Source organism: Etheostoma cragini, chromosome 1, assembly GCF_013103735.1.
Source record: "Etheostoma cragini isolate CJK2018 chromosome 1, CSU_Ecrag_1.0, whole genome shotgun sequence".
Taxonomy (NCBI): domain Eukaryota; kingdom Metazoa; phylum Chordata; class Actinopteri; order Perciformes; family Percidae; genus Etheostoma; species Etheostoma cragini.
Window position 1 is genome coordinate 18729804 of NC_048407.1, and position 26121 is coordinate 18755924.

The 26121-nt window shown below is 37.9% G+C and overlaps 1 protein-coding gene and 1 long non-coding RNA gene across 3 annotated transcripts in view; both read right to left on the reverse strand.

The window, feature by feature from the left end:
- Window positions 1-263: 263 nt before the first annotated feature.
- LOC117944693 lies at window positions 264-2559 on the reverse strand. The gene is made up of 2 exons (XR_004656636.1): window positions 2351-2559; window positions 264-2297 (listed from the first exon to the last, which is right to left on the reverse strand). It is a non-coding gene; the product is annotated as an uncharacterized LOC117944693 (long non-coding RNA).
- A 1032-nt stretch (window positions 2560-3591) lies between these two features.
- galnt18b (UDP-N-acetyl-alpha-D-galactosamine:polypeptide N-acetylgalactosaminyltransferase 18b) overlaps window positions 3592-26121 on the reverse strand; it is a 71544-nt gene continuing 49014 nt past the window's right edge. The window contains exons 7-11 of one of the 2 annotated variants that reach the window (XM_034871718.1): window positions 17980-18165; window positions 14279-14416; window positions 11329-11424; window positions 7187-7351; window positions 3592-4450 (exon numbers count right to left, since the gene is read on the reverse strand). In XM_034871718.1, the coding sequence (XP_034727609.1) occupies window positions 4304-4450; window positions 7187-7351; window positions 11329-11424; window positions 14279-14416; window positions 17980-18165 (732 nt within the window). In that variant the 3' untranslated portion in view covers window positions 3592-4303. Of the gene's footprint in view, window positions 4451-7186; window positions 7352-11328; window positions 11425-14129; window positions 14417-17979; window positions 18166-26121 lie in introns of those variants that run through there. The other variant, XR_004656633.1, reaches the window with a different exon arrangement.

Consider the following 26121-nt stretch of genomic DNA (forward strand, 5'->3'; position numbering starts at 1 on the left):
CAAGCTGCTTTCTTTTGCCATATGGTATTCAAATTTCAACTGATTCCCCTGATCACACTAAGATTTTCAGCCAGGAATATATTCCTCTATGTTTTATGTCACTGTGTCAGGGGCAGAAAATAATGACAAGACATGATAAGTTGCTTCTCAGAGCTTTTTTCCCCACAAGAGACAAAGAGTCAAAAGCTGAATTATAGAGGTATAGAGAGAAACAGAAACACAGGGTGGAGAGGGAAAGAGAGCAAGAGAGAGGTGGGGGTGGGGGGGGTGAGACATTGATTTTATTTTAGGAATAGTTGAACATTTTGAGATATACGTGTATTTGATTTCTGTCGAGAGTTAGAGAATATCTATACCAATCCCATATTGACACGCTAAATATGAAGCTACCGTAAGAAACAAGTTGGAAACGTCAGCATTGAAGCCTTTCATGGAAGTTTCATGGAAAAATAAAACACAGGCATTAAAAAATGTAACACTTGTTTTTTGCATTCTGATGTGTATTTCAATGACTATCTTCTGTTTTATTCTTCACGTCACTCTTCCTGACAGTTTTGTTTAGCGACAGAGGTTTTCAGTTTCAACTCTGTCATCATTTTGATGTGGAGGGTAGAGGTGTAAAGGGAAAAGGGAGAGGTGAGCGTGATTTCGATATAATCTGCATACTAGGGAGAGAATTTCTCACTTCCTTAATCTGCTGTCTGTTCTGAAACCAAAGCCTTTGGTTTAACCACACATCAATGACTTCAGTCGGTTAACCTGGAACTCCCGAACCGCAAGTAACGCCGAAAACACACCAAGGAGCGTTGAGTGCTCGCAGCAACATGTAAATACATTTGTGCTAAGCTAAGCTGACTGACTACTCAATCTTCTCATCCAACTATTGCTTCAGCTCATTAACTGGACTTTAATGCCATGCTATGTGAGCTACGGTCAAGCTTTAAATTACAGCCTGTAAATTACATTGTGTACATACAGAGTACCATTAAAATACCTACTGAGTGGGTGCATGGGTAGCTCACCTGGTAAAGCACGCTCCCATATACAGAGGCTCAGTCATCAATGCAGCGACCACAGGTTTGGTTCTGACCTGTGGCTCTTTGCTGCATGTCATTCCCCCTTTCTCTCCCTTTTTTAAGCTGTCCTGTAAGAAATAAAGGCCTAAAAATGCCACACAAAAAAAGAAATACATAATGAGCCCCTACTAGTTTTATTTGACAAAGTACAATAGCCAATAGCTATGTCAGGAGACACACTATGTCTGGCAGTAGATTTAGTTTTAAATCGCCAGATGGATCTTGTGTTGGATTTCAAAACTACATTTAACATTTAAAAATAAAGCACACAAAACATACAGCATTACAAATTGCTCATATGAATAAAATGTTCAGAAAGAAGATGTACCTGTCAGTCTTTAATTTTCATATCAAAGCAAATGACTGTAATTTTGCCAATGCTAGATCTCAAAAGGGAAAACAGACATTATGAGCCCGGCTTCATCCAAATCAGGCCAGAACTTTTCTGGGATATTGTACGTGACTAATGTTCACACAGAGACAGTTCCATCAATGTGATACAGTTGGATGTATATTTTACTGCACATTTACATGAAATTTAATCTCTGCAGTGTACTTCCTGCCATCCTTAAAATATATAAATATTTCAAATTATTTTCTGGCACAAGATGATGTTGTAAATAAACAAGGGTAATAAATGTATGTATGATAATAGAATATTAAACAAATGTGCACACACACACACACAGATGTCATATCTACAGTCATTTTAAACCTGAAAGCTAGTGTTTGGAACGGGTACCAGCAAGCAAACAGGATGAGTGGTCAACTAAAAGAGGACGTAAGTAATATGCATGGGAATACTGTTTTGTTGACTGCTTTCATTCAAAGGTTTGAGCATGCAGAGGCGCTTGCATTGCATATATTACGAAGTGTCAGTGAGGGAGGTCCTTTTGATGAAAGTGGGTTTCCATGTTTATTTAATGCCATGGTTTGCAGAGCTCTGCTTGAATGTGGATGGTAATGAGGAGTGGCATGTTGAAAACAGGCTGTGCAACTCGTCTCCTCCCCAGATGCACACAACAGTCAGAGCAGAAAGCAGCCCGTTTCTCAGCTCCGTTCCCTGCATTTATCATTACAAACTGAGGACATCACTTCCATGACTTAGTCATTTCTAAATGCTTTGTGCGCATGTAGATCAGTCTGTGTTCTCAGACAAAAAAAGTTCTCCTTTAAAGGCCAAATTTTAGGTGGCCCTGAGAGTTCAACACAGGAAAAAAACTGTAAAAAACTAAACTAATAGAAAAAACAACAACTTTCTAATTGTATTTTACATACTGCACAGCAAATATCTATAGTGTACATAGTGTTCAGGCTAATAAATCCTGTCACGCTACGATATGTTTACACGAGGCGTTTTAGCTGTTTGGCCAATGTGCTGCTCACGCTACGTCTCCTGTGGAAACAAGTATAAGTCACAAGTAACTGAGCTACAAACCACTTCTCATGTGCATGGGCATGTTCATCAGTTTGAATGTCCCCTGGAAACCTCTGACTTCTTGCAATGTGAAAGTTTTGCCTCAAAACAGTTTTACCAATGTTCAAAATCAAACACTGCTCTCAAATCATAAACAAAGTGATCAAAATATACACTATTAAGCAGTCAGTAAACAATACACCAACAAATAGAAAACTCATCGTTTAAAACATAGTTCTCAGGGAGAAGTACATTTTTAATCTCAAAACATTTATTTTAATTTTTCTGCCAATGTCTTTTGCTGAACGAAAACATGTTCTATCATAGTAGCTCTAGATTTATCAGAAATTACTACTCTGCTTTGCAATTTCTCCTTCTTGTAAGTCTATGTTTACAGTACTGTACCCTGCATCACACAAACTTGTCTCTGTGATACTGTAATTCTTGTTCTTTGTTGAAATGAACCTGCAATCAGTCAATCAGTCAGTACTGTTACGTAACAAATGGAAAGCACAATGTTCAGGGCGATTTGTTCATTGTACAGTATACAGCCTACAAGGCACTGTACTACAGTATACAATACTAAAAAGGGACAAAAATCAAAGGAGTAAACATGTGATCAATGTGCTTCTTCTTGTCTTTGGACTGGGTCAGACCACAGCACTTCGTGGACATCACAAGCAATATTCTTCCTCCTGAGGCAACGGTATATTGGTTATGTCATATAACTTAAAGCAAATGAAAACAATTTTGAGTGGTTCTGTTCAATCAATGACATGGGTTCTCTATTTGTATTTGATTTGTTCTCTATTTGTATTTGATTGTTGCCACTAGTGTTCACCATTATGGATGACTTGTGCATTTGAGTGCAGAAAGTGTTTTGAGAATGAGTTCAGAGTTTTGCTGAAACGTCCAAGTGAGATCTGTAAATTGTGTTTTACCATATGAAATGGTTTAAGGTATTGACAACAGACTGCACAATTAGCTGAATGAGTTCAGGCAACTGAGAACTTTGTTCAGCCAATGGGTTTTAGTACTTTAGCAGTTGAGAAAAGCTGTATGTGTTGTCAAACTGGTGAAAAGGTTTTGCACATTTGCGTGTGTTTTTGTTTTCTTAAGTGCATTGAACTCTCAGCGCCAATGCACTCACAAAAAATCTTTTGGCATTGATAGCAGATTCAAGTACTTTTGAATTAAATGATAGGGCGACCCTTGATTAAAGATTTGAATCACCAAATGTACAACATTAAAGGAAAAAAAGCACATGCACTCAGTAGTTTACATCAGTTATTTTACTGTTATATATTACAAATAATCAAAATATTTACATTTAGAAAATAATCTATAATCTTTTAGATTTATTCCAACCTTTCCCAACAACTGTACAGTATAATAAACCTACAAACCTGAGACACTAAAATAAAATAATTACAGCAGGGACAGGTTTCGGAAAGCTTGCTACACAGTAGCAATTATGAACAAAGTACAAAAACATATATGACCCATTACATCTTTTAAGTCAACAAAAATCTGACTGTACTGTATTTACCACAAAATATACTAATTATACTACCTTGTCAAATCTGCAAAATATCCGCCAACTATGGCTGATCATGTAGGCAAAATAAAATGTTTAACATTTACGATGTGATGTCGACTCCAGCTAACCAGAGGACATCGTGGTGCTCAAAATGATGTGTTCAACCATGCACCGCTCTTCTGTTGGACTCCTGCTACTTATCCTTTCACACATATGAACACAAAAGAAACAACTCCATCTATTCACTCCAGTGTTACCTTCAGCAATCAATCATAAGGTGCTGCTAAACATCACGTTTGTGATGAACCATTTTTGTCCAGTGCATTTCTGCAGAGCCAGTTGGTAGCCAAACTCATTGTCGCTGCTCGCTACGAGCTCTAGGCATCTCTTTGATTTCCTGTTCTGAATGGATCCTCCCTGAAAAGATAAAAAAGCAGGCTGGTGAAAATTGTGCTCCAGAAGAACAATTTGTGTGTGCAATATAACTGGCCTCCTTTAAACCCGCACTGCTGTGAATGGATACGGATGTGTGCTGCTGAAGCGCCCTGAAGGTTTTGGCTGAATCACACTACCATCCTCATTGGGCCCACCAGATAGCATCAACATGGTTTCAAGGCAAAAACAACTATGCAATTGCCAGTGTAGTCATTAGTGTTCTTCCAAGAAAGGGCCAAGATTTTGAAAGAATAATAGAAAAAAAAAAATCACAAAGCCAATACAGACAAAAACACCTGGTATAGAGGTGGAAGAGAAATTGGAAAAAAAACATAGACTTGGAAATCTTGTAGTTTCAGAACCATCACAATATTGTTTAAATCAATCATTTAATTTATTGGCAGGTGAGAAATCGGCCTTCAGGATTAGCAAAATCTTTAGTGCAAAACAATTCTAGTCCAACAATTTAAAAACTTTAATAAGACAGCTGTTTACAGAGCTGAGCACATCAGCTCTTCTAAAATACTCCAGCAGGATTTTCTCATTACAGTGTCAGGGCAGACAAAGGCAAGTGACTGAAGAGGAGGCCTTAAGCAGTCAATACAGTGTGGAGAGAGCTGCAAAGGAAAAGCTCTTGTCAATACTATTATCAGTTTGGCCTGTGTGTGTTCCAAGAGACATTTTATTTTATAGATAACAGATTGGTAATAACTGCTGAAAGTGGGCATTTATGGACCACTATGTAGTAGTGTCCTGAGCCAGCCCATAAAAGCAGTAAATGGGGCAATCAAGGCTTTTTGTAAACTTAAAGATGCACTATGAGTTCCTGTATGTTTTCAGTGCAATTTCATTTTGGTCTGAAATCGTAGGCATCTCTCCTTGATCCACTAACTGCCTGACCCCTGAATACACTGTGAAAAAGCCCGATCTCGGGAGACAACACAGGGGTCGTAAACGTCAAACACTAGGGGTACAAGAAAGGCAACAAAAACCAACAAACCACATTCTAGCCGATCACTCTCAGATACAGATTCAGAAACAGCCTCATACTCTTGGGTTGGTGCATACTTGGACCCCAGCATACCTCCTTTTGTTTTAGTTATTACTGCTTTTGTTAAATAGTGGGCCTACTCTGCTGAATTTCAGAGTCAAATATTCAACACAGTCACTAGTTACCTATCAGATTATTTACAAAACCTGCAATATTTGGGGATTTTTAGTATTGTATTGTCTCCAATTAGGATGGTTTTTCATGTGAAATACTGTTTTGTAAAATGTAAGTTTTCAGCATTGTCTTATGAATGTATATGTTGACAGTGAGCATGTAGCATGTGGGAAGATTGTTATTTGGTTTAGGGTGTATTGGTTTGCATTATTCATATGCAACTCTGCTTTATAGCCCAACAGAACATTTGGTATTTGTTACAGAACAATAAAAAAAGCATCACCCACACATATCCACAAAACACAAAAGCAGAACAAACCATACAGTCCCACACCCACCAAACATGTGCTTGCTTTTCTAAACAGCACCAACACATGAAGAATCTTTACATGCAAGCATGGATATAATTTCTTTCAGAAATCAAGGCTCATCAAGATCACTCCTTTGTGGATAAAGGAGGGTTTTAAAGTGGATGAGGTTATATTTTTAGTAAATCAGGTTTTCTGCAACATTTTAAATAAGATAAAACAAAAGAAACATCACAACATGGACTTCTGCAATATCCAAATTGCATACTTGTTCAAGGCAAAATATGTGTTAAAGAACCATTCTGAAGAAGTAGCATGGTGCTGCAGAGATGTTCCGGCCCACAAATCATATTCCACAGTTAGTTCAATGAAAATGAGAATAAAGATGCAATAATTATCATCCCCTCGTATATCTTGACTCATATCACAACTGCAATATCAGTCAAAAATGAATCGCAATTAGATATTTACTCTAAATGATTGCTAGTGCACTGTTCTCCAAAGTTGCTATGGCTGCATCAAGGCAAGTCTATTTCAGTTTGAGCTTGACACTTTGCATTTGTGCAGTCAAAACTGTGTCAATAATTGATGCCGTATTTTAGAGACTTGATACTCTCCAACCTTGCTAATATGTCCCCATCCTGCTTACTAATTTATACAAAAGGTAACTGAAGTAAGCACTTAAAACTTGTGAGAGCTATGTGACGTATGAGCTTAAGCATACAAAGCTCTTCCCACTTTGTGTCAATTGCTTTGTAAAACCAAATAGATACACCTGTAGCAGGAGTTCAGCACTAAACTTTTGTACTCTGGGTTACAACAAATGTTTAATATAAAGCACATTCGAGATTGTATACATATTTGGCTGTAATGCAACTTAGTGGAACAAAATCTATAATTAGCACTGGACTCATGGCAGATTTCAATATGAGGTCTTTTGAGCCCAAATCAAAGCATACATTAAATCCATTTCCCCCACTGTCATGGGCCATGTTGAGTAGGAGGCTGCTTGTGCTGTTAAAACACAGTTTGCAAGCTCAGCTAATAAAGAAAGACAATCATTAAGTTTCAATGACTCATCTAAATGAACTGAGTCAAACAGTAAATTAAACCACTGGCATGGTTAAAAGCTACCACATTCACAGTCACATTCAACAAAATAACTTAAATGAGGCTGAATAGAAACTGAAAACTGAATGTTGTGCTTTCTGACCATGTGTGGCAGCTGTGTTCATGGGTTGTCACCTGAGTGAAGAGCCAGTTGAGCTTCATGCGTTTGGCTGCGGCATAGCTGCACTCAATGAGGCGAGGCCTGCTATTCACGTCGACCAGGCACTTGTTGTCGTCATCATCAACGGTGGGACTGAGAAGCCCAATATGGAGCTGCTGAGTACTGGTGTAGTACACATTCTGCAAGAAACAACACATAAACATAATGCATAGTGCTAAAATGTAGGTTCAGACTGCTGTGGTTGGCATTTAGATAATGGTCCCTCTAGATCTGTATATGATTATACAGGTAATAAACAATGCAGCAAATGAGGCTTGCTCTTGGGTTGTCTTTGGGTCTGAAAGAGACATTTACATACACTAAATATGTATATTTATACAGCTATCATGAATAAATGGTGGACAAGGAAAGACAAGGCAAGGCACAAAAGAAGCTCATTATTAATTAAGGAATAGGGAGAAAACCCAAATAATTTTACTCTCTCTGAAAGCCTTTTTCACAGCAGCCTTTTTGCTCATATTCAGCTGACAAAAACTGAAAATCCCTAAACCTAACCCCCAGGAACAAAGCAAGAGAAGAATGCTCAGTAAAGAGTAAAAGGCATAGTGGTATAAACATGAGAGAGCAAGAGCGAGAAAGAGTAAAAGGAGAGGCAAATTGTGGATGCATTTACAGACAGAATTGAATTTACCCCAGTGCTGTACTTATGTTCCCCTATTCATTTTCTAATGACCCATCAGATTTATTTCAGCCCAACCCCTTGGTTGGTTGGAAGTATCAAACTATACTGTTTAATATTGTTAAAATTAGCTCCGCCTTGACCAGCAAACTAGTAAAATGCTGCTAACAAAGCATAACTATTAATCTAACAAATTTCATTATAATAATTCATCAGTGGAGGTGCCGTGATTTTTGCAGTGTTCTTTGTATTGTGATATTTGTCATACATTTAGCCGATAATGTGCTTTTCTTTAAGTAGAATTTTGCTTAGTGAATTTTGTTTTGGCTTAACGCTACATTGTATAAGAATTTCTCCCAACTAGCGTTGAGATTATATATCACAATCAACTCTCCACCGCAACGTAGTTCAAAGTACGTATTGCAGCTCTGGTAGCAATCACGCTTCAAAAAGCAGGAGTGTACAAAAGGCGGTCTATTAACCGTGGTTGTAAGAGTGCATGTCAAAGAGTAGCAGGGATGCACCCTTCACATGACAAGCGGGCACGTGCGCCACCCGACAAAAAGGAGAGAAAAAGATAAAGAGAGTGCAGCGGTCTAGAGGATAATTAACTTGTTGGAATTTGGTGTGTGCGTCCAAAGGAGTTCTCTCTTCTTTCTGATGACTCCAGTCCCTTGCTCTTTTCAATATCCATTTTAACTTTCTGTGCGAAGAAGAAGAATCCTTTTCCTAAAATTTGGATTTTGAATATGTGTGTTCCTTGTGTTTCCTTTTTAAAAACTTGCTGGGCCGGGAAGCGACAACACCTGAACCCTTACGTGAAAGGCGGAGCAGTATAGCCTGTATTTCCCTTACTAGATAACATATTTCTAGATGGTGCATGACTATGGAGAGTCTACCCCAGTTCAGCAAGTGCAAATGAAACATTTCAAGCCAATGGGAATACTTGAAATTGATGGTGGTGGTCAATATTCTTAAAAAGGACATGTTTGTGAACGTGCAACACAGATTTGAACTGTAACTAGAAACGTTACACAATGTAGCTTTAAGTAAAGGATCTGAATCCTCATTCTAGTAGCAGCTTAAAACAAACAAATGAACAAAAACTAAATGGAAGGGAGGCAACATCAATTTTTTAGCAGAATACATATGACAAAAGATGCGTAACAAGAGAACAGGGGAGTTAGATCCATATCAGAGCAAACAATTCCTGTAAACAGTGACTCTGTCTGTGAAAGTCTATACCTTTCATAAGTAGGCTCGGGCTCTGAATCAGCACCTTTCATTAGCTGTCAAAGATATGTTCTTTGATATCAGGGCCATTTCTGCTTGTCTTAACTTTTACTCTGATGCTTCTTTTAATCTAGTCTTATTTGTCTCGTATTGCCCAAAAAGCCTCCTTCACACCAGATGTTAAACAGTCTGACGAATGTGATTTTAGTATTTGTGGTGTTTTTTTTTTTTGGAGCAGTGCAGACTGCCAGGGCCGTGCGTGGCTGTACTTTTTGTTGTTGCTGTGCTTAAGTCAGTATGTTTTGTTATTGCGTAAACTGAAGCGCTGCACTCCATGTTTGCTGACAACATGCTCTTGTAAAGTAGGTCACGTGTTGGATTGTTAGCTTTGTAATACCCTTTCCTTTCATGTATGGCTTTGCAATTTTTTTTTAGCACGTTGATGTACTGCATTTACTGCAGCACCTAAGATGCAAAGTCTGAGCGAATCATTTTGACTGACTACAGCCAACATTTGCTATGTATGTGTGTCATTATAGAAGCAATCCAGGGTCTAAGCCCTCTCGAGGATGTAACACTAAAACATTAAAATAGAGCAAACTAGATTTGTCTTGCAGAGGAGATGCCTAATCTGATTACTGTAGGAATCCTGGTGCTCCTGCAATCCTTTGTTTGAAATGCCTGGATTCACAAGAGATTTATAACATATCGGTATAACAGATTTATATTGAGCAGGTTTTAAAGTTATCTAGGTCTCAGAAAGGGCTGTAGAAGTTTTTAGGGGAAAAGCATTGTTACGATTACACAAGATAACACAGATTTCTTCTGAATCAGTATTCATTTGCACTGCGGTGCAAATATCAACGTAAGGCGTAATGAGTGTGAAATGTCCAACAGATAGAACAGAATGTGAGATCAAGTCTGTGTCTGTGTTTTAGTGTGTAGTTAGCCTGATGAGGGGGTCAGGAATGACGTATACACAAGGGGTGTGGTGTTGTTGATCTGACTTAACCCAACCCACTGGCAGGTGGGTGTGATGAGATTCATTCAGGAGATTCATTCAGAAAAGAAGCAGGATGCAGAACGGCTGAAAACAACACGCTACCACATGAAGAACACTATTGAAGACAAGATGCTGGAAGACTATTCTCCCTTTCCCACAACACAACTTTATAAATACACCTTTTAAAACCTGAACTACAACAAAGATAGCGAGGGGCTGGCCCAGTGACAACAAAGGAGAGGGCGCTGGAGAGCGGATGCTGAGCGGCGGCCTCTAGACTGCTGGAGAGTGCGGTGCCAGCAATCATCTTCAGACATGAACTCAAACACCACCTGGGTGAGTCAGTTTAACACAGCACAACCCCTCTTAGGTAGTAAAGTATACCCTCCTCCAGGCCAGTTTAGTTCCATTTTCATGTTAAGCACAACACATAAGGAACAGGAGACGGGGGAATAAGGCTTGCCTTTGGTAGCTGTGTTCCTTCATTCAAGCCAGGGTGAGCTTATCCTTTTAACATCAAGCCTCACTTTATAAGAAAAGTTTACAACTGTCACGGCAAGGTTAAACAATCTCTGAAAACAATCTTCTCAGACATAATAGGATCGAGGAATCAATAGGACCTGGAAGAGGCTGGAGAAAGTAAATGATAATCAATCCATGCTATCATGTAAGGACACTTAAACTCACTAGTATTTGGGCTGAGATATGACCTGAACAAGTAGTCCACATATATGGTTTTAAAGACATTGACTGATGAAAAACAGAAGCAAGCGGTTCAAGTTAACCAGAAGTCTATCAGGCTGTGTGTACAAAATTTAACTGTCGGCATTAAAGTAAAGAAAGAGACAAATGTTCAAGTACAAGTTATCTTAATAAAAAAAAACAGGACTTTACACTGTGTTTCTGCTATAATGTGGCATTTTATTCTGAGCTGGACTCAGTTAGGACATGTGAACCCTAAACGCAGAAGTGTGAAACATTGGGGAACAGTTTACTATGTATTTAAAAACAGGAGTGTTTCTGTAAAGGGCAAAATAAAAAACCTGATGCTGTTTATGAGGTAAAGCTACTGAGTTTGATCCAATCTGAAAGCAAATGGAAAGTTATTTTCTTCAAGATAGAACCGGTTCTATTGAGTAAGAAAAACACAAGATGGAAATAAAATATAGAGGTGATATATTAAATCTGGCTTTATGTTGCACGCTGCATGAAACATTGGTGTGGTGATAGAGGGCTCTCACCTGAGGTGTCATCCCGTGACAGAGATACAGTATGGGGACATTGTCATTGTCGGGCCCCTGGTCCAGACACAGATCATTCTTCAGTGAGTTTTTCAGCTGGCGACAAAAAAAACACACACATTTACAAACACACATGCCCACACGCACACACACACACGCACAAAATATAGTAGTTGTGTGGGGGTAAAATCAGTAATACAGTGTTTGCATGCACAAAGTAACCCAGATATTTGGCATATTTAGGTGTGTTTCGATACTCTGTCACCCTGGTATGCCACTTCCTTTATTATTTCTGCATGTGTGTGATGTTAATGTTCCGTTTGAGGAGTAGCACAGCCAATTTTGTACAAAATGCAGGGACAATATGCCATCCTATTCTCTTTTTTAAGCATTTATGCTACTGTGAATGTTTTCTAAATTTGTGAAGGCACACCGAGCAAGGTACAGACCAGTGTGAGCTTGAATTCAAGTCCATCACAATTAAAACATGTTGTTTTAATTGTACACTTTATCAAGCAAAAGGTGGACCTCTTTCAAAGAATACTGGGTCTGATGGATTATATTTACTCTATTATTTTTGAATCAGCTCACTGTAAATGTTGAGGTCCTACATACACACACTGTTTTGAGATTAAATTGTAACAGTTTGCGTTAGTTCACGGGATAGTCACACCCAAACTGGGTTTTTGATTCTTAAACTCTTACTAAATAATACCCGACAATTGTTTTTAATCTTTCCTCGCTGCTTATTGACTCATAAATATATAATGTTTTAAGATCTCATAACTAGTTTTTGAATTTTAGAGGGGCTGTAAGATAGACTTTGAAATTACCTAGTTATCCACACATTTTAAGAGATGAAAGAGATTTGGGTAGACTGTTTTGAAAATTCGTGAGGTTAAAAGTGCAAGTTTTTGCTTTGATTTGAAAAATGGATATTCAGCTTTTTTCCAATTGAGGGGTTAAGATAAAAAAACAATATTTGCAAAAGATTATCCTTAAAGGATGATATGATGTTCATTAGCTTTAACAAACTACATGAGCCACATGAAAATGTATCTTCAATAAATACATACAGTATTTATACTGTGTGTATTTATGTATGTGTGTGTATATATGTACGTGTGTCTATATATATATATACTATATGTATATATATTTTTTAATAGACTACATATTTTACAAGGAAACTGAAAACAAACGTGTTTGGTGAGGTTATTTAAATGGTTGAATAATGGTGATAATTTCTGTGTGGTGTCCAGTCCACAGATAAAATCCTCTACTGCCAAAACACAGTGAGACTGAGGAAGCTACATCCACCAACTGCTCTCTTCAACTCTGCAGTACATCATTTCCTCTACAGGGAAAACTGTTATTCAAACATTAAGCATGTTGATATGAAAATGTATCCACATGGTTGTGTGAGTTGAGACAGGCGTCCAAAAAAGGAGAAAGGAGAAAGATCTTTCTATCCCACAGTGACCATCTGTACACTGTAGATATAGCAGTAGATTCTACAGCTATATAACAGCCTCGGCGCAGCATATTCTCTGAGATTCACAAAAAGAGAATATAAATATTAAAAGGACATTTACAGAAAAATACAGAACAAGCATGAGCGGGCTGAAACATCTAACACGTGAATCATACACTGAATCCTCTTACATTTTTATTTTGTTTTGTAAAAATGTAAATCAGAAGCGTTACGCTTGATGAACATGACTTAGACTTTGAGGCCCAGAAAGTTATTCATGCGCATCACGACAAAGGTTTGCCTGATTGTGAGATACAAACTGCACTGCAGGGAGCTCGGGGGATGGTGGTTTACGTGGGGATTGAATTAGGTAAAGATGTCAGATCAGAAGAACGCAGCTAGGGGATGACTCATCTCCACATTGGCTAAGGAGATGTCTACTTCTATCTGATAATGAGTGAATTCACAGGCACTGGAAAAAAAGTAAATATGCAACAGTGACACCTGTGGGGACAACATTAGCTTAGAGTGAAATGGCATTTAGAGCATATTTAGGTTCTTTCATTTTGACATACTGTATGTCCGAATGAAACATAATATCCTTCAGATTTGATCGTACTATTCTAACGTGGGCATGGCTCAGCGAAAAAGTTGCCATACAGAGCTAGAGAGGACAGTTGGTCTCCACCTGCATCTCCCTTCACCCATATTTTTAGATCAGGAGGAGGAGGGTGAGGGAGAAATTAATCATTTAAACCTCGAACACATTCTTTAGAAATGTCAACAATGTTTTTGCAAAGATAAAATATTTTGGCACGGCATGTGACGACCCCTCAAACCACAACAAACTAGCCCGTCAAATGCATGTCACAAATACAGAATAATGAGGTCAAGTAACTTGGAGAAATGAATGTAATGAATTAATGTAATGAGGTTGGCCTATTTCCTTAATATATCCTTTCACCATTTGTCAAATTGTAATAAAAACATCCTCCATACAACATAAAGCGATATGTGTGTCACTGTGTATTAGGCTGTACCGCAGTGATGTGAGGTGGGAGGACCGTGGAAATAAAGCTGTTTGAGAACAACTCTGAATGGGCAAATAGAGAACACTGCCAGCCCTGTTGGCTGTCACTTTTTCTGGCTTCTCTCACTAATAAAATTCTGCTGCGAAGCCCTCAAGTGGGAAATACTACATCTATATTTAAAGTAAGCTTCAACTCATCTATATATGTATCCAATTCCATCACATTAATCTAACAGGAAATTATTTGTATGTAACTTCTGAAGTGAGAAGGAAAGAGTCAAAGTTTCTGCAGCAAACCTCTTCTTTTTGAACTGTTTGTGCTCCTGACAGCAGCCATCCGAATCCCAACACAAGGGATTCAAATGATTTGCTCAGGAAAGGTTTAAACTTGTTTTGGCTTTTGCAGAGGCTGGATTGCATTTGGGATGAACAAGGAGGCGGCTTACTACTCCATATGCGATGGTGTCGCTGTACATTCTCATCTCAGGGTAGATGTTGACCAGGTACCATCGGAAAGTTTTACACTGCAGCCTCTTCCTCAGAGCCTTCCTCTCAGAGATATCGCCAATGTCAATCCCTGGATCCTGGATTGAAGCAAACAGCCAAACATAAAGACAGAGAGAGAGAGAGAGAGGAAGAGAGAGAGAGAGAGAGAGAGAAGCAACCAGATGCACATAAAGCACAACATCGATTAACCACAGCCAGTGGAAAAGCAAATCTGATAATTGGCCATTTAGGAAAATTGTGCAGCCATTTGTTGTGTGTTTGAATAGCTTGTTCTTTTTGTTGAATGGCTTGTTCTTGTTTTTCCTGAAACCAACAACTGTTTCATTTCAGCTGCTACATCACAGTCAAACTCAGGGCCAGTCTCATGTTACAGGTACTGGAAAGTATTAGAGTACATTTACTCAAGCACTAACCTTAAATTGTAAGTGCAGGCTATTTTGAGGTACTAAGTATTTTCCTTTTATAGCACTTAATACTTCAACTTCATTGCATTTAAGACAAAAACATGGTACTTTTTAATCCACTACATTTATCTGATGACTGTAGTTACTGGTTTAAGCAGTATTTTTCACCTATAACCTTTTCACATGGTTTCATTTACATAACTTTTTCAGGACCAAATAATCACATGATCCAATATTTGAAAAATAAAAATTAGGACTTCAGAACTTTTTTTTGTCTTTTTCTAACTTCCATTGATCATTGACCAACCTATTTGGCGGGGTCTGGACCCTAGTTTGGAAAGTACTGGACCAAACCAAACATATCTAAAGTAGATAAAGAGCTCCACCACTTGCAGCCACAGCAGTAAAATGTGTCATGCAGAACCAAAACAATCAAGTAATAACGTCAAACATAATATCAATTGTCAGTCATAGGGGCACATTTTTTGCAGAATGAGTACTTTTACTCTTGATACTTTAAGTATATTAAACTGTTAATGTCTTTAACTTAAAAGGTTCCATGGCATGAAAATCTCACTTTATGAAGTTTGGAAACATTAAAATGAGTTCCCCCAGCCTGCCTATGGTCTCTCAGTGGCTAGAAATGGCAATATGTGTACACCGAGCCTTGGGTATCCTGCTTTGCCTTTGAGAAAATGAAAGCTCAGATGGGCCGATCTGGAATCTTGCCCCTTATCAGGTCACAAGGGACAAGGTTACCTTCCCTTTCTCTGCTTTGCCCACCCAGAGAATTTGGCCCACCCATGAGAGAGAGACATCATTGCTTTCAAATGAGCAAAGTGCCTGTTGGTGAAGGCCACACCCCCAGCCTCCACCTTGCCCCCCCTCATCTTTGCGTGGGCAGTGTTTAAATGAACAATGTTTGGCTTCCCTCCATGGCGCCAGTGCACAGAGGAGGGCAGCAGTGGAGGTCTGCAGAGATCTGCCAGATGATACAAAACGAGCTCCATGCACTGGTGCCACAGAGAGAAGCCAGTTCCTCTAAACAAACTTCCCACACTGCCATGACATAGAGCTGGGTTTAAATTTCAAAATACTTTACGTAGGAATTTAAAATCTGTATTTTCAGTGTGATAATAGTAGTTACTGCCCCATGTTACCCGCTGTATCTTATGTGACGTCACTGATGCCGGTCTTGAATAACCCAAAAGCATAAGTGGCTGCAGATGTTGCAGACATGGCTTTCTGTTACTCAAAAACATCCAAAATTGAACTCAAATGGAATTCATATGAACACTGGTACAGTGTTGACTTTTACACTCTCAGAGGTAAAATTAACAATGACTATATTGCTGTGTAGTTAATTCAGGGGGCTAAAGCTGGGGCAACATTTTATGCTTCTTGAGTACAGACTCTGTTAAACGCCTCATTATTGACTGAATGAATTGCCTGCAGATGTTCATCTATTCATAACATGGATTTACATATTTAAACAGATTATGCAGGAGAAGGAAAAAAAAGCTTTAGTGAGCAAACATTTGACTTAGCCTTTGAGGGATGCTGCATTTAACACAAGACAATGCAGTGAGGTTATTTACTTTAATTTGTTGAATCCAGGTTAAGATCAATTGAAAATCATCACAAATACAACCGTAAAAAAGGCAGCTTGCAGTATATACGTTTTGTTAGTTAGATTAATGTGATTCTGCAAACTGGGGAGGCATTTTGTACTTTCTAAGTTGTTGTCAACAAAGCAGATCTCATTGTTCAATCAGTTCAAGCCGAATAAAAGCGATTCAAAAGAATGAACTGACCGCATTTCTGCCGAAAAATACATAATTGAATAAAATTATATACATTTCATTTTTCTTTTCACTTCAGTTTTTCTTTCTGTATAATTATTTGGCTTCATCCAGAGTTTCTTTAATACATCTTTTAAAATGTTATTGTCGTTCTTTGTATCAATTTTCTAAATGTCACCATTTAGACCATTTTATTGAATCATATTAAGTATTTATTTATTCTATGGCCCATAATTAATTCACACCATTTTGTAAGTAACAGTAAGGCTTCTGAAGGTGTCATCAGCCGTATTCAACTAAACATCTAGGGTAGTAGGAGTACCGCTGATAACACCCAATCATGTGACATTTGAATTACTGTAAGTGGCTGAAGAATAGAGCTGCCTGTTGTAGCTGTATATTTATGATGGTATCATCTGTCTATCATCTATCATTTATGTTTGTTGGTTTGTGCATAGGTTTTTCAAATCTGACTTGGACTTCTGTATGAATGCTCCCTTTGGATTACAATGCTAAAGGCTGCAACAGCAAATCCTGCATATAGGTAACTGTAATGAAGGTCCTCTTCATCACTAATATGTTGCAGCATTAATACATTATAGCTCATTATGTTATGGGTAAATAAAATGAGGCACAACAGTTTTGAATGTTTCCTTGAAAATATTAACAATCTGTTTTGTGAAGGTTGCAGCCGGTGTTGATTTGAGGCCATCTCTGTCAAGAGAAACACATGTACTCAGTTTTCTAGTTTGGTTACCTACACATGTGCAGTATAGTATAGTCTTTGCCTCAAAGATTAAGCCATGCAAGTCTAAGTACACACGGCCGGTACAGTGAAATTGCGAATGGCACATTAAATCAGAATTGAACCGGACGTTCATTAAAATCATAAAGTTACGCACCAACGTTTAACTAGTTCATCATACACTGTTTTACCTCAGCTGTCTTTAAAACTGTGAAGGTGAAAGAACTTCATGACAAAGTTTCTTTGTCATGGGTATATTGTTCTCTTTAGTTACACAGATTAAGGAAGGTTGTTTTCGGTTTCAATCACTTGTCCACAAAAAATTCGAATTATTTTTCAAAAGGATTGTTTTAATCCAATGAACTGATTTTTTAAAACCCAGATTGTATGTTCCCACATTTTCAAACATGTCTAACTCCCAGAAGAGACTGCAGTAAAAAAAGTCCTTTAATAGTGAGCACAGCTCAGAAAACTCTTCCCCTATAATAGCCTAATGGGAAAAAAACACTATCTATAGCGCAGTGGCTGTGCTGCAAAAGGTATTGTTTCTAAGTGTTATTGAAAATTTCATCAGATTTGCACCTGTTTGTGTTCAAAACTAACTCAATACAGAAAATATGGAAAAGCATAGTCCCCTTTAATACATGGGATCTGGGACTTGCATTTGCTAAATAACTTAATTAACTTACCTCCATAGGGATATTCCAGGCCATGTACACATGGCTTTTAAACTCATCCATCCAAACTTCTGCAACTCTGAGGGCGTTTCGCCGCACATGAGAGGTCAGATCCTCGGTATAGGGTTTATGAGCACGCTCTATGTGGGCGATTCGAGAACAAGGCAGAACCTCAACACTGCCGCCACATTGCCACACCTGGTTTTTAGACATTACAAATACAAAGAAAATAAAAAAACAAAGTTACACAACAATCCTTCAAGACTTTAAGCCATGGGAGTACCCGTGGTGGGAAACATTAATGTCCAAGTGCCTAGAACGAGGAGCCTGAGTCCTTGATGACTAAAAGCCAGTGTCACTAACTCCTCACATTATTAGACCTCTGGGAGCCTCGACTCCCTGGTGCAGTGATCTCTGTGAACTTTTACCCTGACTGTGATACCTCTATCCAGCAATGAAACAATGTGTGACAATAAAAGACTCCTCTGTGAAGTACTATTAGTATATTTTTATTGCATGCAATGACACTTTCTGTAGGTTTGCAGCAAAATATGTATGAGTTATAGTTTTATGTTTTCATATAACTCAAATCTTTGCATACACTTCATGCAGCAAAGAACAAACAAACCAGTGCAAGTTGCCTTTTTCATACTGTGCATCTTGACAATCGCTGCTCATACACTTAATTACATAACAAGCCTTTTATATACTTACCACCATAAATTCACATAAGTCAACATGTACTTAAGTATGAAATGTATCACATATATAGTGTTATTCAGCCCTAATCGCCCATATCAGTTGTCATCTTTTGATTAACATTTATACATAAAAAAGGATGTGAATGTCTGAGTTAGAAAACGTTTGAAGAGAACTATACACTAATAAAGGTTGGAAGGAAATGAATTGGGAAATGAATAAACCCGTATAATGCTGCTGATTAGTATCTGAAGAATTTAAATGGTATCGCAAAGCAATTTAGAGACTCAGTAGAAGAAATGAAGACGTGATCTTCAGTTTACATGCCCACATTTGTATGGAGTCACCAAAGGAGATGTTGGAGTTCAGTTTGTAGAGGATGCTCAGAAACCACTTATATGTCTTGAGCTTAACATTAGTCCAGGACACCCGACGCTTTAGTGTGAAGAAGGTTGAAATCATCACCCTGTGCTGTTATGTGAGGATCAAATAGTGCAGCTGACATCCTTCCTGTGTTAGTATTAACACTGGCTGTTAAAAGCAGATGTGGCAATGGCCTATTGGTGTGTTTTCACTGACTGAGTTATTCAAGAGAAAGGTGCCTTTTCAGTCTTGTAAAAAAAGTCTACTTTAAAAAGTGCTTTTCAATATATTCTGCCACAGTAAACCTTGACCCCATTGGAGGTCTTACGGTTAGAATACATAATGATCAAGCACGCCATGTATTTACACACGTACACACACTTAATTCAAGGAGTTGTGTAGTAGTGCTTAGTGGGCCACCACACAGGCAATGTTGTTTCATTGTCAGAAAGTTGAACATTAAAGAATGGAGGGACTTTTATTTTGGGGGCCAAGGTTCCATACAAGCTGTAATTGATTGTGGCTTTTAGAAAGTGATGGCACAATTGTTCAAATATTTCACTGTAGCGTTTCAGCTTGATCAAATCTTCAAAGTCATGTGTTTAGTTGGGTTCGTACAGGCAGCCAGACAAGACTGAACATGTGCAGTATTTATACAGTGAGATTATACTGGGAGGTCATTGATCAAAATGAATCCATAAAACAACTGAGACTGTGAAGCTATATGAGGAACATCTTGTATAATTTATTTCTCCAATTTTAAGATGGACAAATAATTGAGCTTGTCATCTCAGCGAATGTGGCTATTCTGTAAGTAATACTTAATTAGAGCATTATGTGATGGTTAAATTCAGTGCCTCAAGATAAACTGGGTAATTGTGGCAGCTGCGGTGGTGTCCTGGCATCCCAGTCAAACTTCAGATTACTGACTGATATTCTTACTTTTGTGCGTTTCCAAAAGCAGATCAATAAAATAATTTTAACATGGGTATATATGTTACAGCAAAAAAGCAAGCGGCAACCTCTGGTGCTGAAAAATGAAGCCAATGCAGAAGTGCAAAAAACTGCAGTTCGAGACTTTGACCACATGAGTCTGGCTCCAAAAGAGAGGCAATCTTATTTTTTAAACCTAATGATGGCACTAGATGAAAAGCTAAGAGCTCAATAAAGTTAATACATTTGATTATGACGGAAACATAAATGTGTGTACCACTACTTTCATGGCAATCAATTCAACAGTTAAGTCTGGACCAAAATGGTGGACGGACCCATTCTGCTATTCATAGAGCAGTGCTGCCAGCTTGCTAAAAATGAAAAAGTAATTGACAATTAAATAATCCGTTAGTCTTATCCCCACAAACCCAACTAAACACATGACTTTGAAGTTTTGTCCAAGCTGAAACGCTACAGTGAAACATTGGAACAATTGTGCAATCACTTTCTAAAAGCCACAATTAATTACAGCTTGTATGGAACCTCGGCCCCCAAAATAAAAGTCCTTCCATTCTTCAATCTTCAACTTTCTGACAATGAATCAAATTTTGAATCAATTTTTTCGCCTGCGTGGTGGCCCACTGAGCACTAGCCTGCTGGCTTTTTCTCAATTAATCACAAGAAATGGGTCATTACTGTAAACAAAGAAGTCCACGTACTCCATTCCTATGGAGGGCTGTATTGTTATTCCATTGTTATATATCTATTGTTTTACTATTCAAAATACAACAATTTTATACGGTTGGATATTCCTAATTGTGCGCTCCCCATGCAAGACACCATCTAAATTGCATGCATGACTCATGCAATCTGTTTTCCAGTGCACTGCCAAAGTGAAAAGACTAAAAAGTACACCACACGTTACTCCTGGTGGCATGATCTTGGATGAGAGGCTCCAGGTCTATGCTGTCAAAAAGTTGTATATTAGCAAATTAGGATTACAAAACTTCTGATACTTTGTCCATGTCATTTAGGGGGCAATATCCTACTTTACCCACACTGCATGTATAAAAAATCCAATCCCCACTTTTTTGTGTTATTAGGAGTCAGGTCCATACTCCACTCAGTCTCTCTGACTCCCTGGAACAATCTCAGTCCGGACAGCACAACCACTCCCTTCCCTTATAAACTTAAAAACTCATCTCCTCAAGAAATGCCTCACGTCCCCTTCTCCCACTTGTATTACACTTATTTTTGTGGCACATTCTACTGCAAATTTGATCCTGTCTAAATCTGATCTAGCTGTTCTTCCTAATTTCTTTTGTGGAACTTTTCTGGCAGGCAAAAGTCTCACATTACAGCAGTGTTTGCTTTGATCTATTATCAGGGCACCATTAGCCTGAGCCTAAGCTAATTTTTATTGCTGCCCTCATCATAATTTGCTTTGGATAAAAGCAAGAGCTAAATACCTTTAATGTAGATGAAATGCAAATGGAAGTGCTTCATTCATTGTTCTGTCAATGGAGGTGCCAGTTACCAAGCAGAGCATCTAGTGGCATTAAGTGGATTTTGATGGGAGATCACAAAATGGAAATGATGCATATTCTTGATGCAGTTTTATGGTGCAGCAATATTAAATAATTAAAAAAAAGATTGACAATCTACTTTAATAATTTCATGAACTTTTTGCAACCTTGTTTGTGTATGGTTCCCTGCCTGTGCTCTATCTTTAGAGTGTGAAGCACCTACCCCCTGCAGGCTTGAAAGGCGGCTGCAACATGTTTCTGTTTTTCTTCTTCCCGAGGAACAGCAGCAGTTTTAAGTCGTATCAATTACAACGGATTCCAAACATTTAGCTAGGATTTCTCTCCATGTTAAAACAGTTTGCATGGGTCTGTTTTAAGAGATATTATTGCTTTACCAAAATCCACAATACAACAGCCAAATTGTAAGAAATGGATTGTTTAAGTTGCAAACATTAGAATTCCCTGGCTAACCATTTTACTACCTACAGTAGTAACCTTGAGTTACATCCAAGGAAAATGAATTAAAAATAATCATCATGTAGGCTATCATCACACGAATAAGGGCCACATGCACATTTAAAGAGATTAAATCCCCAACAAAAAGATGCAAAAGAGGAAGGAAGACTAAATTATGCCTACATGTGTGTTGACCCACTGTGTCAGTCAGTGTGTTGAGTAAATTGTGACTGAATACATAGTTGAAAGCAGTACATAATGTGTTTCTGAATGCCTGAGAACCTTACTGCATTACATACAATTTTGTTTATATACAATATATTTTCAGTTGTCACCTGTGTTTTCTTTTGCATCAACACATTTCCAGCATAAATTGAATTTATGCCACAATGGAGTACGTGTTTTATGCTCAAAACTTTGCTGGCGGACAACCCCCAGACTCCCTACATAAAGTTTCTGCTCCTAAAATCTGATATAATGTGCATTTGGGTTGCCAGGCCAGCTGTGATTAGTCCAGATGTGTGCCCTCTCACCAGGGGGGCAGATACTGGCAAATTTTGAGCCACTATAATGCTTCTTTAACCTCTGTGCTAGCTATTATTGTAACCGTAAACAAATTAATTAAATGTCTCTTTCTTTCTTTTCCCACAAAATTACGTTAGTGGCTCCCAGAGGACGATGGCCAAACATTATTGGGCCTTGGGACAAAAAGTTAGAGAAATAAGGCTACTATAAAAATGATGCCAGTATATAACATCCTGGCTGTTTTAAATTTTTTTTTTTTTTTTTTAAATGAGTTGGTTGAAAAATACAAGCTGGCTTAAGCTGATAAAATCTGCTAGTTAAAAAAACAGTTAAAAAACATAAATATTGAGTGGTAAATCTGCCACTTTTATCATTTTAAACTGCATAATGCTGTTCGCAAGAATGTCAAATTCAACAGTAACTAAGGTGGGTGGAATCAATTTGTTACCCCCTCATTACCACATTATTCATTCGTTACCCCATTTTAACCATGGGATTTTGTTGCCCATCGTTACCATTTTACAGATGTTAAACCCTAATGTTATCAAGTTACAGTGATTCCCTCTGTATATGATATTTTCTCATTAACTCATTATCAAGCTGTAAGTGCTACTCTCAAAAATGCATTCCTCAAAAAAGTATGTTACAGTCTCTTTTACAGTCCCTATTTACAATGAACAGTAAGAGTACAGTGTACATTATTTTCCAGCCTTTCTCTGATAGAGTGCTATGGGATGCTGCGTCTTAATCAGGCTTGTGAACTTGACGCACCAGAGGATTCAAAAAAGATGATAGGGTCTCGTTTCAAGCTGGGCGGACTGATATCTGGAGAGAGTTATGCATCAGTCATGCCATGATTCACTGCATGCTGGAGGTAGGGATATGATGAGGTAGCGTGCATTTTCATGATAAAGACTGTGCCCCTTTATAAAAGCTGACCGACATTTGAATGCAACTAGATGCAACGATATAATAGAAGCACAGGATCTTTTTCATGATTTTTAGCATGATACCATAAGGAAAAGGACAAAAAGGGTTCAGTTTTTTAATAGTCTGCTCAGTCACTACATCTAAAACCAGGTCAGTATCTTTGGGATAAGGTAATTAAGCAATCATTCCCAACAGCCTATGGTATGTTGTTTTTATATCACAGCTAAGGGGAGTTGTTCGGCCCGGCCGATTTTCAGCCAGCTCTGTTTCATGGCTGTGTGTTTGTGAGTTGTATTTTTGATGTTTTTTCTCAGATGTGAAGTGATAAAAAAGTAGAGATTAAATACAAAAAATCTAATAAAAAACGGCTACAAAACTGGAGTCTAAAAAGTTGATGCATCTATGAATAACACCTCCTTTGGTACTGAAGTATGAAACATGTGTAGCAATTATGTCACAAGCATCCCATGCCACACCTAGTTGATGATAATTGTCAAACTTGAAAAGAAATGCAACAGAAAAAGAAACCTGACAGGATGAGCGGAATCTTTGCAACATACTGTATATTCCTTTGATTTATGCAGCTTTTGGAAATTTCTGTTTTCCATTCATACCTGTCTGTGTATCTGAAGGTTACTTCTTTCATCTCCCTGCACCACCTCTCCTGTCCACAAGACGCCCTAAGTGACTTTATTAAAAAAACACCCTAATATTTCCCAATGCCTTCATTTCACATTTCTCAGTATTTTGCGATGATAAAACCCCTCACATTAAAGCACAGACTTACTTTTAAGGTAAAGCTAAGCTTCCGTTTTTGCTACCTAGAGCTAAGAGTTGAAGCAGGGCAGACAATTGGCATGGAGTTTCCATTGTATGTGTATCAACTCGCTCTGTCTGCTGTCTGAAAAGGAGGAGTACCTTTCCATCCTCTCCACAAAAATGCTGACTCATTTACAGACAATCCTAAATCAACTTGTAGAGGAAGGAAGACACCGTACATCTTCACCACTGTCCTTCAGTCTCTGGAAACACAGTCAGGATGGTACAGAGTTAAACAATTGAAGTCTTTCTAGTATGAGGGATTTGTTTTTTAACTTGACAACATCCACGATCAAATATTGATCTGAGTTATTTCCCATGCTGCTAATTTTACATATCAGTCTCATGTTTGAACTAACAGAGAAATTTTACAATTTGATGCTTTACTTTGTCTTTCATGATTGTAAACTTAATAGGTTGGGGATTAAAGGGTTTGTTGGACAAAACAAAAACAAATTGAAGAGACTTTGGGCTTTGGCATCTTGTAAAAAGCTTTTTTTACTTTTTTTCATAGACCAAACGAGTAATCTGTTAATTAAAAAAAAAGTAAATTGTTAGCAGATATCAGATTAATGGATAATGAAAATAATCATAAGTTGCTGCCCTATACCTATTTAGAAAACTCAATCCTTTTGTACACCACTTTAGTTCAAAAGAAAATAGCTTGAAAATCAGTCAAGCCCTACAATTTAGTGTAGATAATCATGCTGGGAGCATTGAACACAAATTTCATTCATCTCTATTGTATGTGGGTTGAGGCAGAAGTGTTAGAGACAGACCAATCAAAGCAAAACTATAAACATGGCTTGTTACATTGAGAAGTGAGAAGAAGATATATTTTTTTTGTAATTTGGTAACTGCACTGTAAAGCCTTTTTGTTACATTGAAATTAAAAAGTACATGCCATGCCTATACAACAGCCTTTTTATTTTTGCTGACCCTCTCTTGGCTCTGAATGTTGCCCTTGAACATAAATCACTAATGAAGAATAAATGCATATAAATGTAATTTGTAGGAGAGAGCTGCAGTAATCCATGCAGACAGTCATGTGAAGAGTTGTAGCCTTGAATTATTAATGTACCACTTACCATCGCATCACATCGAACTAAAAACATGGAGTTTTCTAGAAGGGTAGAGATGCATATGCGTTTCTTGATTGGCTGTTTGTGTTGTCTAATTATCCAGGGACTGTTATATTAGCCTAACTAGCCTTGTTCTTGTTGTCTTATTCTTATTTTTGCATCGTATAATTAAAAAGCTTTAGCCCTTAGAATAACCATAGTTTTACAAGCTACTGTATGATTGATATAATTACACTTTTAAAACTATATGTATTAAAAAAACAATACAGTATCTGTGATGTAAAGTTCAAGATTGGATATTTTATATAAATATCCAATATTCTAAATCTAGTCCTAAAACTCCAGAGAAGAGTGTGTTATTTATTTCTGAGTCTATCTTCAGAAGCAACACCTTTTTATGTAATTTAATTAAAAAGTATCACTCACACATCTGTACTAGGGAAATCCCGCCGGTTGCAACCAATTGCAACTGCCAAGGCACGTATTGCCAACAGATTTAACGCAATGATAAATATGAATTTAGAGATATTTGACAAAAAGCTCAGGAAGAAATGTGAAAACAAAATATTAACAGGGTTAATGTTGCAACAAACCCATACTGTTCCCAAAACCTGATCCAGCTGCTTTGCCATCTACCAAATCTGTCAAATCTGATCCATGTTTGAGCTTTAGTATTCACTCTGTGCAACTGAACCTCCTATCCACAAGGTGTCTTGAAAAACTCTGCTGCGACCACACTGTGTTCAGCCGCATCTAGTCCTACAATTTGACACCCTTCCTGCCCACGGCAGTAAGACCGTAAAGGAAACCATAATCCTTCT